At 34.3% G+C, this 15,870-nt stretch overlaps 1 protein-coding gene across 2 annotated transcripts in view; it reads right to left on the reverse strand.

The window, feature by feature from the left end:
• The window catches only part of LOC119839479, a 62,293-nt gene that overhangs the window by 19,118 nt on the left and 27,305 nt on the right, over nucleotides 1-15,870 (reverse strand). Inside the window, exons 1-3 of one of the 2 annotated variants that reach the window (XM_038365760.1) lie at nucleotides 8,324-8,459; nucleotides 5,631-5,839; nucleotides 4,751-4,886 (exon numbers count right to left, since the gene is read on the reverse strand). In XM_038365760.1, the coding sequence (XP_038221688.1) occupies nucleotides 4,751-4,886; nucleotides 5,631-5,768 (274 nt within the window). In that variant the 5' untranslated portion in view covers nucleotides 5,769-5,839; nucleotides 8,324-8,459. Of the gene's footprint in view, nucleotides 1-4,750; nucleotides 4,887-5,630; nucleotides 5,840-8,323; nucleotides 8,460-15,870 lie in introns of those variants that run through there. The other variant, XM_038365759.1, reaches the window with a different exon arrangement.

Consider the following 15,870-nt stretch of genomic DNA (forward strand, 5'->3'; position numbering starts at 1 on the left):
TTGCAACCGTCTATTTTCTCCCCTTGTCGCATGATTTTTGTACGGCGTTGCGGAATAATGGATTAGAAGCAGTATTGACACAGTATGACGCAGATGCCGTACAAAATCAAATGACCAAATTTACCCCGGTAAATGTCGGAAAATAAAAAATAAATCCGACTTTGTGGCGCACCATTTTTTTACGGCACTGCGCGTTTTCTTATTATTTTTAATGGATCTTATCGGTGGTAAGAATGCCGTACAAAAATATGTGACCAAAATGTACTCACTCTACCTGTACTTTTGAATTCTCACCTGCACTCAGTTGGACAGCTTACAAGTGACGGCATAGTGCTGAATCTTATTATTTTATGCTCTTATATCGTTCTAGATAGGTCACCTGGTGGTTCAAATGACCCGTAATTTTTTCTATATGGGCCTGTAGTCTATAACATAATTTAACCTCAATTCAATAAATATCTCAAAGTCAAACTTATTATTGAAACAATTTCATTACAATGTTCATAATCATTTATTTGATACACAAAATAAACACAATTAGTTAGAATAAAAGAAATACAAGTTAGCGACTATAACTTGATTTAGAGTTCTTGATTGAATAATATTAATAAATATGGTTTTAAATGACAGAAAGAGTTATTAATATAATCAGCTCAGTAAACATAATATATAGATCCTCTCATTTTTATTTTAAAGCATATTCTTTAAATTTCACACATTTAGAATTGTATAATCCTACATCGAATTTACGTTATAATTCCAGAAGACACACAAGAAATCTTATTAAAACACAACCCATGCACAAACCGCTTGAAGAAAATTAACAATAAGTCCCCCAAACGGGCTTTATAACAGTTTCAACTTTAAAGGTCCCTTGTAAAAATAAAATAGCATTCCTCTACATTGTGTAGTCTGCTTTGTGGTACGGGCGATGCCAGACGCTTATAAAGCTCATATTTTCTTTACTCGAGGTGCACTTTGAATGTGTGGAATCATTAACGCTTGCAATATTTATATTTAATTTTATTGTAAGTGTGTTGCGTAAAAAGTTTTTAATAAATTGATTGTTTTTAATAAACTGATTCTGGATTTTATGCTTTATACATATATCTACACTAATATTATAGAGAGGAAACTTTAGCATTTATGTATTACTAGCTGCGCCCCGCGGTTTCACCCGCGTAAGTCCGTATCTCGTAGGAATGTCGGGATAAAAAGTTGCCTATATGTTAGTTGTTCAGCTACCCACGTACCAAATTTCATTGCAATTGGTGCAGTAGTTTTTGAGTGAAAGAGCAATAAACACACAAACATCCTTAAAAACTTTCGCATTTATAATATTAGTAGTATATTTGAAACGTTTTCACGCAAAAACCACTTAAAAAATTCGTTCACCATTAGAAAGCTGAAAATTTACTGAGTGACACAAGCTATATACATAACACGGGCAAAGCCGAGGCTAATAGCTAGTGTCAAAATCCAATCCACATTTTATCATCCCCCCAGAATCGTACTCTCGAGCTTCCCAATTAAGTATCCCTACCTATCTTCTAGCTACTAAACCACCGCTTTTGAGTTTGAGTTTATTTTATCGCATATATTTGAATATGTGAGTAGGTTTCGCTTTCACATTGAAACAGATTGACGGATGATACTACATATATTTTAAACATTGGAGAATTGCTAATTTTTGTCTTAAACACGTTGAAAACGTTTGAAAAATGCAATGGCGAAGGAAATTTTGTTACAAGGAAACCAGGAAACTGATGACGTGAATTGCGACCAAAGTCGCGGGCATAAGCCTAGTTATACGAAGTCTCCAGTTACTATATTCCCAGTATTCTCCGGTAAAAGCTTTAAATAAGAAGGAAACTGATGTAGTTGAAACTAACTGTAAACACACTTCAATTGGCTTCGTTGCTAGAATTATTTGTATCTACAACTAAGTAGCTCCTCGCTACTCAGTTGAATATAAAATTGTAATTGCTTGTATTTTTCCCAACTTCATTTTCTAGAAATTTCTCGGAAAGCCAGCATTATGTTCGGAACTTATTGTTTCATTTTTAGAAGACAATTACTAGATAGATCAATATTTTTGCAAATCTAGCACACGTCGTCTAATTTTCTTGAGGGAATACACCAAATTTTATGATTATAGACCGTGTTCATTATTTTTAACCATCTCGTCCTTTAAAATAGAGCTTTGAAGCACGGTAGTGAAAGATAGTGATCTTAAACAAAGATGTGATCAGAATTTACTGCCACAATACCTTTTAAGACCATTAAGGTAAGGGAATGGAGGCTCAAGAGGCAGCTCCTTAATTACAAACGCAAGAAAAACGAAAACTATGCTAGCACCTAATGATTCCCGCCAAACTTCTAAGAACCTAGTAATTATTCCCACTCGAGCGTTCTTTCAGCGTGAGGAATATAATGTAAGGCAGTAACCTGTGAACCTAGAAGCTTGTGGTGGATTTTTCTGTTCTCGATGTCCTATATTCCTGAATTGTAGATTGAGAGATGAGCGAGTTTTCTTTTAATTAGCGTACTAGAAAATCTGAAATTATTTTTGCATATTATATAAAACTAGACGCACGTCACGGCTCCGCTGTATCAAGATTCCTGTTTTATCCCAAGGGAATATTTAATCGGAATAGAAAATATCCAATCACCCAAGTCAGCTCATACCCTGTCTATATAAAAAATTTCATCAAAATCAGTTCTGTAGTTTCAGAGTTATTGACGAACAAAGATCGAAACAAACAAATTTTCACATTTATAATATTAGTGTGACAATATGATATTGTATTTCAACGAGGAGGTGACTTTAATGAGTTACAGTATGAGTAATTTAGGGAAAACTAGCTGCGCCCCGCGGTTTCACCCGCGTAAGTCTGTATCCCGTAAGAATATTGGGATAAAAGTTGCCTATATGTTAATCCAGTTGTCCAGCTATCTACGTACGAAATTTCATTGCAATCGGTTCAGTAGCGCTTGCGTGAAAGAGTAACAAACATACACACATCCTCACAAACTTTCGCATTATTATAGGTTAATGAAAAAAAAAAACGAGTTGTCTTTCTTCCATAATCGCCCGCCTTCGGCCTCAGTGCAAATAGCATTTTGTATAACGACTTGGAGTCAACAAAAATATCTTCAAAGTGTTTTAGTTAAGTAGCAAGTACCGTTTTGGTAAAGGCTCATTGTATGAAGCTTTGGTTTACTCATTGAAACAGTCATGGTCAACAGCGAATAGACAGCACATAAAGCAAACTTATAGTAGATCTATTTCTAGTTACCCAATAAATTCTTCTCAAAGTCAAATCTGCCCTCGCAATAAAAAGCCTATTGATTTTTATACAAGACATTACGGCACTTTTATCTTCAGCACATAAAGCCGACGCTGCTATGCAGATAAGGCCGAAAATCGCGTGTCTCGATCGTTAGTGTCGTTATCTAGCTACGACCGAGCTGTAACAGTCGAACTTATTGGTTACGCACGCAAAACACGGCCATAAATACAATTTGGATAGTTCCGATACTATTGATGGCTTGCTGAGATATATTATGTAATATATTTTATATTACTCGGTGTTTATTGCGTTGAATGACGAGCCAATATTACAAATATTTCGCGATAACATTGTAATTAATGTATCATTTAATGAAATAAATGTATGATAATTAATGAAATCGTTTTGAAAATCCAAGATATACTGTCAGCTTCATCATAGCCAGAACTATCAAGTCTAATGTAATTGTAAAGGCAAATAAAGTAACTTCAAATACAGGGGACGATGTAGTTGAGAAGTTACCGAGGCCATCTTCCGGCTATGTCGTTAGACGAAATCCGCACGAATATTTCATAGCATTGTTTGTTACCTGTATGTTGTAACGTCTGTTATCCAAATATCGCAATTTATGGTCTCTAAAACGGTCAGTTCATATTGCGATTACTACTATAAAAAAATCTCATGTATCGTTAATTTTCAACGTTAAAAAAATTATACATAATAACGATTAAATATCTTATTGCTAATGATACCGTAAAAATCTCATGCAGCCTCAATTTATAACGTGAACGTAAAACGTATAACACCTTTTTATTACTATTTTTTTAATATGCACATATTGTTGTCAAGTTTGAGTTTAGCCAGCATGTAATATAATGGAAATGAATTCATAATCAATATTTGCAGCATTTATTTACAAATTCTTAAATGATTTAATAATTAACTTCCTTTCAACCAAGATCTCATAGGAAGTTTTTTTTATTTTAGTATAATTGACCTTTCAGTTCGGTCAATTATGACCTTATAATTGACCTTTGTTTTGTATAACTGAATATACCCGAATTAATTACGGTACGTAAACGCTCCTCAACAATATATCATTTTCAATTCCTTTTAATTAATTTGTATGCAGTTGTTTTATTAAACAAATCTTTTTACTACAAATTTATAAGCAAAGGGTTAGCAAGAATAAATAAATTAAGATTTGGTCACAATTAATGTAATATAATATAAAATGTATATAATAGAATTAAATTAATGCATTTGCAAGAATTTGTCATTACAGAAATTTACAACCATACTACATATTTAATCGCCAATTGATTGGCATGCAAATATAGTTCCATAGTTAGAAACAAAAGCATCATTTTACATCTGAAATAAGGGTCAAAGTTGTATGCATTACGCGATGGATAGCAATTAGTTTCTTTGGGTTCTCGAAGTTTCTAGAAACTTACCAACAACATCGAGTCTCGCTGTGGCCATGTAATGGGGGAACGTATGTGCGTTCTGTATTACTTCGCAGCTGTAGTTACCGCTGAGATTGGGTGTCACCCGTATTAAAACTACATGCGTCTCGTTTGAGTTTAACCTCTGTAACAAAGGAAAGTAATGTCGTAATGAGAATCTAATTATAATATATACATTGGTAGGCGTACAGTGTAAGGAAGAAAGAATATAACGTCTGAAAAAGAATTTCGTTGACTTTATATTTTATGTTCCGTATATACTTATGGATAAGTAATTATACTTAATAAATGAATAATTATCTATTGTGTGTGCAATGAAGTGCTTATTTGATTGGGCAACACAAACTTTCGAATTTATGAAATTAGTGGATTTTTTGTTAATTTCGGTTAATCTTAACTGATAAATCTACTAAAACAATATTCGATTTCAACATCTTATAATAGCTTACTGGCGTTATGTCGATAATCGTAAAATTTACTATCTGGTAGTATTACTTTGTTTAAATTTTCTGCTTGCTGCTGCAGATGTAATATTGTTTGATAATCCAATGAAAATTAATATAAAAATACCCGCATGCAATCGAAAATATGCACCCATTTGCTTTTTCTCGATTATCTCGTTCTATTTTCAAACATGATACACAGATACCACATAAAATTTAAAAATTGTATTTGTAATATGATTTTTTGGTGTTTGTTCATACTTAGATTACAAAACAAACACTAAACAATAGTTACATTTGAATTTGCAATAAAATCGAATACAAAATTGAATTTTGAACATTAAACAGGTGAAACTTCAAACCATTTAAGTGGATTGTTTTGTTAAAACTATTATAAGCGTACGTATTTACTCAAAGGCACTTACATCAACCTTTATCCCATTTACAGGTAACACTCTAGTCGTGGGCGATTCAAGGGGCGAGTATCTATAGAACTCTTGCGAGCCCTTGTACCACTTAACCGAATAGATCTCGCTCTCATGTAGACGATACAAGCAGGCCATCGTAACGTTTCTCCCTCTTTGAACGACGCGAGGGCTAATGTGGAGTTCCGTGGTACGGAGGCCGCCGGCTTCTGTGGACAAAGAGATTTTTGGGTGTATAGCTGAATTAGGAGTTTGTAATTGGATATGATCTAGAATGTTTTAAACTGTATACTAAGCAGAGGGATGTAAGCAAGCTTACCTAGTGTCTAATAATTAGACCCTAGTTAAGAATTCGACTCTAATTAGATTCATCAAAGAATTAGATTCTAATTCTAAATCTAATAGTAAAGTTCAAAACAATATAATACTACCTATTGTTTAAATAAATGCCTTCTATCATTGTATGCCTACATTTAAAGCCATTAAAATTCCATTCCAGAACAGGCGAAATAATTTAACATAAGATGTACAAAGTTTTGATACTATAAACTTGATGAGAATAACAGTAAACCGGTCATAAAACAAAGTTTTAGTTACGCAACGAAAATATGAGACCGGAGAGGCGGCGGCCATTTTGACAACTAACAATAAAAATCGCCATGTTTGACATTTGGTATAAACAGAACAATCCAGTTCCGAGGTTAGACATTTGGCAGAGTGGTATCTCTCCAGAGTTTCAGCGGAGGACTTGGAAACTTTCTGTCCAATATATTGGTATGATGCCAATGTATCGGTATAAAATTATTTTTCCCAACTCCAAAGTTATTTGGGTCGCAACTTTAAGCATTTCCGAACTTCGCCAATCTGAATGTAAATAATGATTTGCGAAATTTGTGTTAAAAATATATGAAGGTAGTTTGGGTGACATCATTTTAGCATATTTTATATTCCACCTAGTAGCCTCAGTTTCAATGCCTTAATACCAGCATTATGTTAGTAATACTGTGTGAATGAATCTCATTTCTGAAAAATATTAAGATTTATATTTTTAAAACTTTTGATCTGAATGTTTTGTACACAATTAAATAATTATGTAAAATATAATAACGCCAATTAAGAATCAGGTTATGCCTGCAAATTCCCAAAACATTCACAGAAAAAGTGATATATTTCCGCAATTTTTCTTACATAACTCATTACCATATAGTATAAAATAAAACCGCTTTCTCTGTTTGTCCCTATGTATGGTTAAATCTATTAAACTTCCCAACGGATTTTCATGCAGTTTTTTTTAATAAATAGATTGATTCAAGAGTAAAATTTATACGTATAATAACATCTATTAAACTACTTCGAATCAACGCCTGTGAAGCCGCGGGCAAAGGCTAGCCAAATTAAGTCAAAAAGGCCAACCTCTATCTGATAACTCCATACAATGTTATCTCAAAAAATCTCATTAATCCCTAAAATTAAAACAACCTCTCAATCCTCATCACAAACGAGTTTATTGATATAACAAAAGAGTCGTTTTCAAAGGGGTCGCTTTTCCTTGAAAATGTCTGCCTACCCACTTCTATTAATTAATTTTTATACGAATCTCGGTTGGAATCGATTTATGATGAAAATTGGGGGTATATAGGTATATTTATGTCCGATATAATGGAGGATATTCAAATTTAAATAACAAATTAAACTTAATACTAATCTTTCATCTTTCCTTGGTCAAAAATATCCTACTAATATTATAAATTTGAAATTTTGTAAGGATTTGTACACACAAATGTTATGTATGTTTGTTACTCTTTCACGCAAAAACTATTAACCCGATTGCAATGAAATTTGGACAGGACAACTAGAATAACACATAGGCAACTTTTTATCCCGATATTCCTACGGGATTTAGACTAACGCGGATGAAACCGCGGGGCGCAGCTAGTAGCCTATAAATTTCAGCAATAGCGAACTACAGTGGCATAATTGGTATTACAATAAGCTATAATCTCAGGACTGAATTTAGATAAAATACTAGATTTGTCATGTTCTTTCATTCACCGATTGGATTAGTAGTAGATTACACAGATAATGTGTAGGCGAATTGAAAAATCATTTTAATTTTATCAGGCTTGTCTCTAGTTCGTTCACGTCCAAGGTCCTAATCACAGAACCACCTCTAATCTTAAAGATATATTAAAGTGCACAAAATATATACGTTCTTAATACACAATGTACTAAATGTGCATCAGGATACGATCGATTTAGTTATAATATTAACAATTGGCCCTTCCGTTGCAATGTTCTAGGTCGCTAAGAATTTATCATTGGCAGTTTTATAAGCGATATCTTGAGATATGTCTAGTGTCTATTATAAACTCGAAAGTCACTGAGGATGGTTGTTTTTTCACTGTCTCTCGTAAACGAAATAACATAGACTATTTCTATAGTGGATAATGCTTTTGAACCCTCAAAGGCCGTTAGATTTGCCCTATCGATAGTCACAGGCTTCTATTAATGATCAATTGCCATTAAAACAAAAGGCGGTTTAGTTGGGGATATTTTTATTGCATTGTATTTTGTGATTCTTGAAGAGCCATAGAATAGAATAGAATATACAGAAATAGGTGTCTTTCAAGTAACCTTTTGCTACAAAACCATAAACGGGAGACTTAAATATCATCGATAACAAGTTTACTTACTCTAAGCCGATCGAAATAATCGCATTCCAAATACAATTAAGGGGCTGTCCCAATAAATTATCGCCACAATAAATCCACGGATGACCAATAACAAAACAGAATATATCCAATATAGACTCCTCTTATTGCGAACACCTGCTTCAGTCCAAGTAATATCTCCAACTGTCTCGATTTTATATTTTCTTGTTTTTGTGGTGTGCTTCAAGTGTGAAGCGTTTGGTTTATTGGCAATTTATTTAAGATCAACAGTTTAGCGAGGCTATTGGGTTTTAAAATAAAATACACACACTGTCGTAGAAAAGAAGCAGTGGTGGCTCAGTGGTGAGGACCTCGGACTTCAAAATCGATAAGTCGGGGTTCGAGACCGGGCGAGCGCGCAGGAAATAAATTGATTTTTCAATTTATCTGCGCATGTAGATAACATCACCACTGCTTAAACGGTGAAGGAAAACATCGTGAGGAAACCGGCTTGTCCAAGAATTAAAAGTACGACGGCATGTGACATCTGCCAACCCGCATTTGGCCAGCGTGGTGGATTATGGCCTGAACCCTCATAGGAGGCCTGTGTCCCAGCAGTGGGAACATATATGGTCTGATGATGACTGTCGTAGATCCATTTGTTTTGAACCTTCCCAGATACAAAGGTTCTCAATTAGACTATATTATTTCTGGTTTACTCGATTACTACGTGGGTTTTCAACCGATTGACGTGATTTTTGTGTTCGATAGGGAATTGTTGTCATTGGTTCTCATATAGAATCTGGAGTTGTACCACCCACTACAAGGATTTTTGAAGACCCTTTTTCTAGAAACGTGTAGTGTCTTTCAGTACCTACCTAACAAACTTTAATAAAGAGCTTTAAATAATGAGTGTTGTAAAAATCAATATATGTTATTAACGAGGCTAACTCTGAATGGGTGATATACGTTTGACGTTGATATCTGTCTGTCTATCTGGGCAGCTCGTCGTAGCTCCCAAACGCATGGAGTAGTGTACACTGTCTCCAATTTCATATTCAAGATGGCAGGCAACACAGGTCTTTCCTCAGATCGGGAGTATTTAATTATTATTTTATTTAAATTATAGTGTTAAATTAACATTTTTGAGGAAAAGGGAAGTTCGGTAATTAAATCTCCTTTGCCACGGTAAATGGAGACTTTGATTAAATGGACGGAGAAAACAACAACTTAATTTTAATCCAAACTAAAGAAAATTAATAATTGATTGATATTTAAAAACATTCAAACTATAATAATAGCTATTATGGTTGTAGTATGTAGATTTAATTCAATTATATTTATTATCTGTTTTTCGCCTACGACCAATTCCAGTTTCCGTGAAATTTCCTGAATATGGTCTATTCTCGGGTCTCAAACTATCTCTGTACCAAATTTCACCCGAATCGGCACAGTAGTTCCTAAGATTATCGTATCTAATATAAATATAAATATGCAAGTCGATATAATATATAAATATAAATGTGCAATTTTAAATGAATATTTTTTGCTACATTCGCAGTATATCAAACATGCATTATGACCTAACTGTACTATTATATAATAGTCATTTTTAACAAAAATTAAATAACACAGGTGACAGAATGAACCTTTCAGATTTATATACAAACAATATAAACTTCCATTTTACGATTGCACTTTTCTTTTACTCAAGTACTAGCCGTGGCCTGTGGTTATTGTCAGGGTGTTATAATATATCTCTATGAATAGCCCATCTAAAACTGTAATATTTCTTCAAGTTCAATTAATTCTCAGCTCAAGCAAACATAGAAACAAATTCTTCAGCTTTATATTATTAATACAGGCATCCCAAAAAATATACGCAGATAATTTTTTATTGCTGCAACTAAGAATTAAAAATCAGTTGGTATTTATATCTAAATCACTATATAGTATAAAGCAAGGTCGATTCCCTATGTTTGAATGTATGCTTAGATCTTTAAAACTACACAACGGATTTGAAGAGTATTTTTTTAAATAGAGTGATTCAAGAGGAAGATTTATATGTACAATAACATTTATAATTCCGGATTGAATGCATACGAAGCCGCGGGCAAAAGCTAGGTAATAAGTTTTACTACTCGCTCAGCGCTTGACTTGACCGCTGGAGACTCGGATTGTTATATCTCTTCCGAGAATAATTCAGTGATTCTTATTGGTTTATACCTTTTATTGTGTCTCGTTCGTGGTATGTCACTCAATTTGGAATATGAGCTGGAGCAGACGATAATAGACTTTATTTCCAAGGCAAAATAGAATGGTAAAACTGCAATGGAAATTGCCTCTATGAGATCCATGAGTGTAATGTTTACAGCTGATTTCCTAAGTGGCAACCCCTTTGGCTCTCGCTGCCACACATAATTATAATGCCTAGTTATATTAATCTGTGCTTATTTTGTTCTCTATGTTCTGTATGTATAATGTATCTGTTGTGTATGTTGTGTATGTGTGTGTAAATTGAATGTTTTTTTTTCTTTTCTCCGTCATTTTCGATACTATGATTTACTATAATTTAGAGGCGATACTATGGTATTGTGAGGCCCGTTACCCGTCGTGAAAAGTGTATGATGCGAAAGTAGACCTGGTGTTATTGAATGTTGGTTTAGGTAATTGTTGACACACTAAAATACTTGTATAAGCAATGAAATAGAGTTAATAGAGTTAGTATTTTAAATTCAAAGAACTACTTCTTAAAGAACAAATTATTTTAATACAGAGTTGATCATCAGATCAGATTTTACCTAAAGCTCATTCTTAATTAAAGCACATTTATGCCTACGATACAGTCTAGGCATCTGGGCACAAAAGCAGTGGCGTAGCTATCATAGGGCCAGGTGGTGCAGTGCACAAGGGCCCCGGAGCTCAGGGGGCCCTCTAACCTCAGCTTTGAAAGAGGGGAGGAAGGCGGAAAAAGGGGAGGAGGGCCCGATTCTTTCCCTATGCACCAGGGCTCTTGTCCCGCTAGCTACGCCACTACACAAAAGTCAAAACGTTACTGAATAATTGAATATTGAATTGACTTTAAATAACAAACTATTCCTTTACTATCGTTCAACAGTATCCAAAGAAGTTCTATACAAAGACACTATGAAATATCTAAGCCTAGAACAATTTACTTTACGCAGAAAGGCCTGTATTCGCTCGATTCTAATAGCTAACTATGTTATAGAAATACCTTTTAGCACTGCGGCGGTCGTTGAGCAATTTTATTAACTTTGCACTTTGACAATTAGTGCAAATGGCCGAGTTGAACGTTGTAGTTTTATTGGCATACAATTTCTGGAATGTTCCACGGATTTCGGAACGATTCAAACAGCGGATAGTGCTAGCCGCAGATTAGATACGATAGACGTTTTAGACTGTACTGTTATGACTTGGTATATTGTTATGTCTTGAAACATATATGAAACTAGCTCTCCGCTCGCGTCTTCGTCCGCGTATTCAAAGGAAAAGATGGACAGTCTGTCAGTAGTTCCCCTGCATGGGCCCTTTCTACTTTCCTGTGTCCTGTATCGGGCCTTAAGCTATATATTTTGTCAAATTTCCAAATGGGCTTATGTTTAGGTGTGAAGAAGAGACAGACAGTTACTTTCGCATTTATTATATTAGTAGGGACTATCTTTACGCTGTGGCTCCGTTTGGGAGGATTTTTGTCTTAAAGTTTTTTTTTTTTTTTCAATTACTATCCTAATCCATGGAAGCAAATATAAGGTCAGATATTCGATTCGTTTCTTAGATTCCTAAGAAGTCGTGAAAGTGGTGAAACTACCAAACTTGCTTTAGTAATGTATCTATGGATTGTTATATGAAAACAACATGAAAGATGAGACCAGAATCCAGGAACGAAGCGCATTACAAAGTATTAGCCGCGGGTTTATAGCCGTGTACAGTGAGCTGTTACTCCAAGAGCACTTGCGATAAAATTTAGTTAAAATGTCAGGGAGTAACGCTGCAAAACTGTCACTGTATAAAACTAATATGGAACGCGGCAGTCGCGCGAAAAATAAATTCGCTAACAGCGATAGATATATTTACGCTGCGTGGCTTGTTATTTTGAACTGAAATTGAAAGGTGAAACTCAATCTGGATGGAACCTATTCGGTGTGGAGGTATAAAATTATTGGTGTGTATGTTTTATTTAAAGCGCAGTGGTGAGGACCTCGGACTTAAAGTCAGTTGGGGGTTCGAGACAAGACGTGCGTGTAAGAAATAGATGGATTTTTTAATTTATTTGCGCATGTGGATAACATCAGCACTACTCAAAACGGAAAATGTCGTGTCAAAACCGGCACGTCTGAGTATAAACACGCGAAAATTTACTAAACGGATTTCGGTGATACTTAGCAGTGATGTAGCTTAAGTGCATAATTGCATTAATATACATAATTTAGATATATTTATAGTCGTCTCCCCGTGACCAAAAAGTTAATAAGTTTTTAATTTCTAAATATAACCGAATTTGTTCATCGAATGAATAAATTATGGTGAAAACATAAAATTCTTCCTTCTACCAGAAAAGACAACAAGCAATTCAAATTAATTTATAATCCACCATTGGACGCAAGCATCGAAACTTATAAATATGCGATTATATTTGATAATTAACAGAAACATTTCATGAAACAGTAACTATTCACTCCGATGTTACAGCTGTGAATTCTAAGTAATTTCCAAGAACACCCACGTTTATTTGTCTCTGAGCTGAACGGGATCCACCTTTAGCAAATCTGTTTTTGTTTGTCGAGATTCAAGAGAATTTTATAGCGAATATTAAATACGGATTAAAGCTTTGTGAGCGCGAATTATTATAAGGATCATTTATATATGAACTAGTTGTTGCCTTCGGCGTCGTTGGTTAAAGGAAATTAACGGTTAGCACATCGGTATTAACTATCAAAAAAGCGCAATCCATCCATCTATTTATAGAAATGCTTTTTTTGGAAATAAGAAAATTTTTTTACTTTTTAAATAATTAATTTCCATGGGAAATGGACATTCCATTTCCGATACAGATTTACAGCGTTAAAAAGTAGCCGTATATTCTACTTTCCACTCTCCAGTCTCCGTACTATCTCCAGAGGCGTTGGCGTTGAGACGTTGAAGCGTGATAGAAAGACAAACACATTCGCATTTATAATATTAGACGGCAGTTTGTTAGCGGCTTCGCTTGAAGCAGCCTGCTGACAGACAAACAGAGAGAGAGTCAGAAAGACAACGAAATCTTATTATCAATAGCGTCGTGGTTACGTGACCGCAAAAACACAAGCAAAATTCATTCTTGTCTTTATTATGTCTCTTTTATACGTCATTGTTTAAAATTACATTCTTTTAAATACAAACCCCGAAACAATGTTAACGAGCATTAACCCGCACATACCTTGTCATTTACAAATGCCGATGGAGCAAAGAGCTTTGTTCTAAAACCCACCGTCACAAATCATCTCCAATCTTTTTAAGTCCTGAAAGCATTTCAAAAACGTAGCCGAAAAAAGAGCGACCGCAGCGCGCGGCGGAAGCTACAAGCGAACGCGGTACCAACATTGTGAAACTTAATTTTTTGTCCTTTTTGCCACTATTACTGTTTTTATATTTCGTTTTAGATGTATATAATATTTTAATACGTGGCAAATCAAGGTATTTCTATTGATAACACGTCTAGTAACCCTTCTATTTAGATATCAAAGAATGCACATTAAATATGAAATGTAGACAAAATGTGTGGTCAAATAACGCTAACCGTCGAAGTGTCAAACTTCGGTGGAGTTCTTGGAATCATTAGCTAGCTGTAAAAACAAGATTAAATTTACATCTCATTTAAATAAGTTTAAGTTGTTAATTGAAACGTTTATTTTTTATAAGAACTAAATTAAGTAGAAAGGGAAGAAAACCTTCAATTTGTTAAAAACAGACTAAGTTTTAGTGGGACCAGACGAGAGGCGTTAGCTTTAAACAAAAAAACAAATCATAAAAATCGCTTCACCCAATTTTTTAATCGAAAATTTCTTAAGTATTAAACCCAAAAAATGTAGTCTAATAGAGAACTTTCTGATTTTAGTAAAAGTTTTTTTTTTAAGCAAATTTATTTCTATCTTATAGGGGTTGTACATGTATTGAAAAAAGCGCATGTTCGTTATCTGCTTATCCCTTGAATACCAGTAAAAGGATGCTTTGAAATACGCCTCTGAATCACAGCGAGTGGGGAATGCGTTAATAAGTCCCAAGGGAATGTCCGGACTGCGCCTCGCCGCAGACTTGTGACCTTCTTTTTTCATGTCGGAAAACTAATGAGGACTTTGGCTGAGGCTACATCGCGCTATTGATATTTTTTCAATACAAAGTATAGAAACTTTTCATTCATCCGCTTTGACAGGTATTCCCGAATTAATTTATCCTATGTTCATTAGTCTATTGAAATGTTAAGTTGAGGTTGCGTTTCTTAGAGTATTTTATTTGATGGATATTTAGGGTGGATTATTCGAAGCTTAATTTCAAGTCTGTGTGGTCGTAATCATTGTCCAGTGGCCGCCATCTTGAAAAAAATATTTCGCGCTTTATCTTCTAAACTAGCTATCCTACATAAATTATTACAAGACATCCATTACAGCAATTCCAATTCTCTACAACTTTGTTCCTTTTTCTATGAACCGTACAATTGAAACTAAAGAACTTGGTATCAACGTTTAAACTAAGTAATAAAATTAAATAACTGTAAGTTTTTAAATGATTGCCTATTTATTTATTTCAATTCAAAAAAAAAATCTTTAAACAACCTCAGTGAAACGCCCAGCTAAGCATTTTTTACAAGGTTATGAAAGCCACAAAACAAAAGAAATATATTCTAAAATTTATTGAAAAACAAAAGCAAGTCTGCACTGGTTAATGCTCGTTAAAACAAATTATTCACCGTATAACAACTAGTGTTAAATTATGTTTATAACCATTAATATTAGGTGTATAATCTGGCATTTCAGACCACTATCGCGTTAATCTTTCCGCGGAATTATTGCTGGTGTTAAATTGCGGGTTTTGAGGGTAGATATAGACTATAGAGTTACCGCATAATGGTCATACAGATTGTGTTACGCTGTGGTGGATATAGCAAGAGGCTATGGCTATGGAGAAAATACCCACAGTCTTTTGTTCTTTCAGTTATATATAAACCTACCTGAATCATTCTGACTATTAAAAAAAACCCACCAAAATCCGCTGCGAAGTTTCAAAGATTTAAGCATACATAGGGACATAGGGACAGAGAAAGCGACTTTATTTTATACTATGTAGTGATGCACATGTTTTCCCGTACTTCTTATATGGACTAGTATGAAAAAATGGTTATTTGTTTCTTACCGTGAAACTGCAAAACTGTTCAATCGATACAAAGCGATATATTTACCTAGTTACATCCTAACTAGTTTTAGTATTATAAGTCATTCGTCATTGTTTCAGGTAGCAAATCACGGAAATGATGGCATCTTTTTTTAAACTGGCAATAGGAGTCTACATAGTTTTTATTTTTTTTTTTTTTTTTT

This window comes from Zerene cesonia, chromosome 3, assembly GCF_012273895.1.
Source record: "Zerene cesonia ecotype Mississippi chromosome 3, Zerene_cesonia_1.1, whole genome shotgun sequence".
Classification (NCBI taxonomy): domain Eukaryota; kingdom Metazoa; phylum Arthropoda; class Insecta; order Lepidoptera; family Pieridae; genus Zerene; species Zerene cesonia.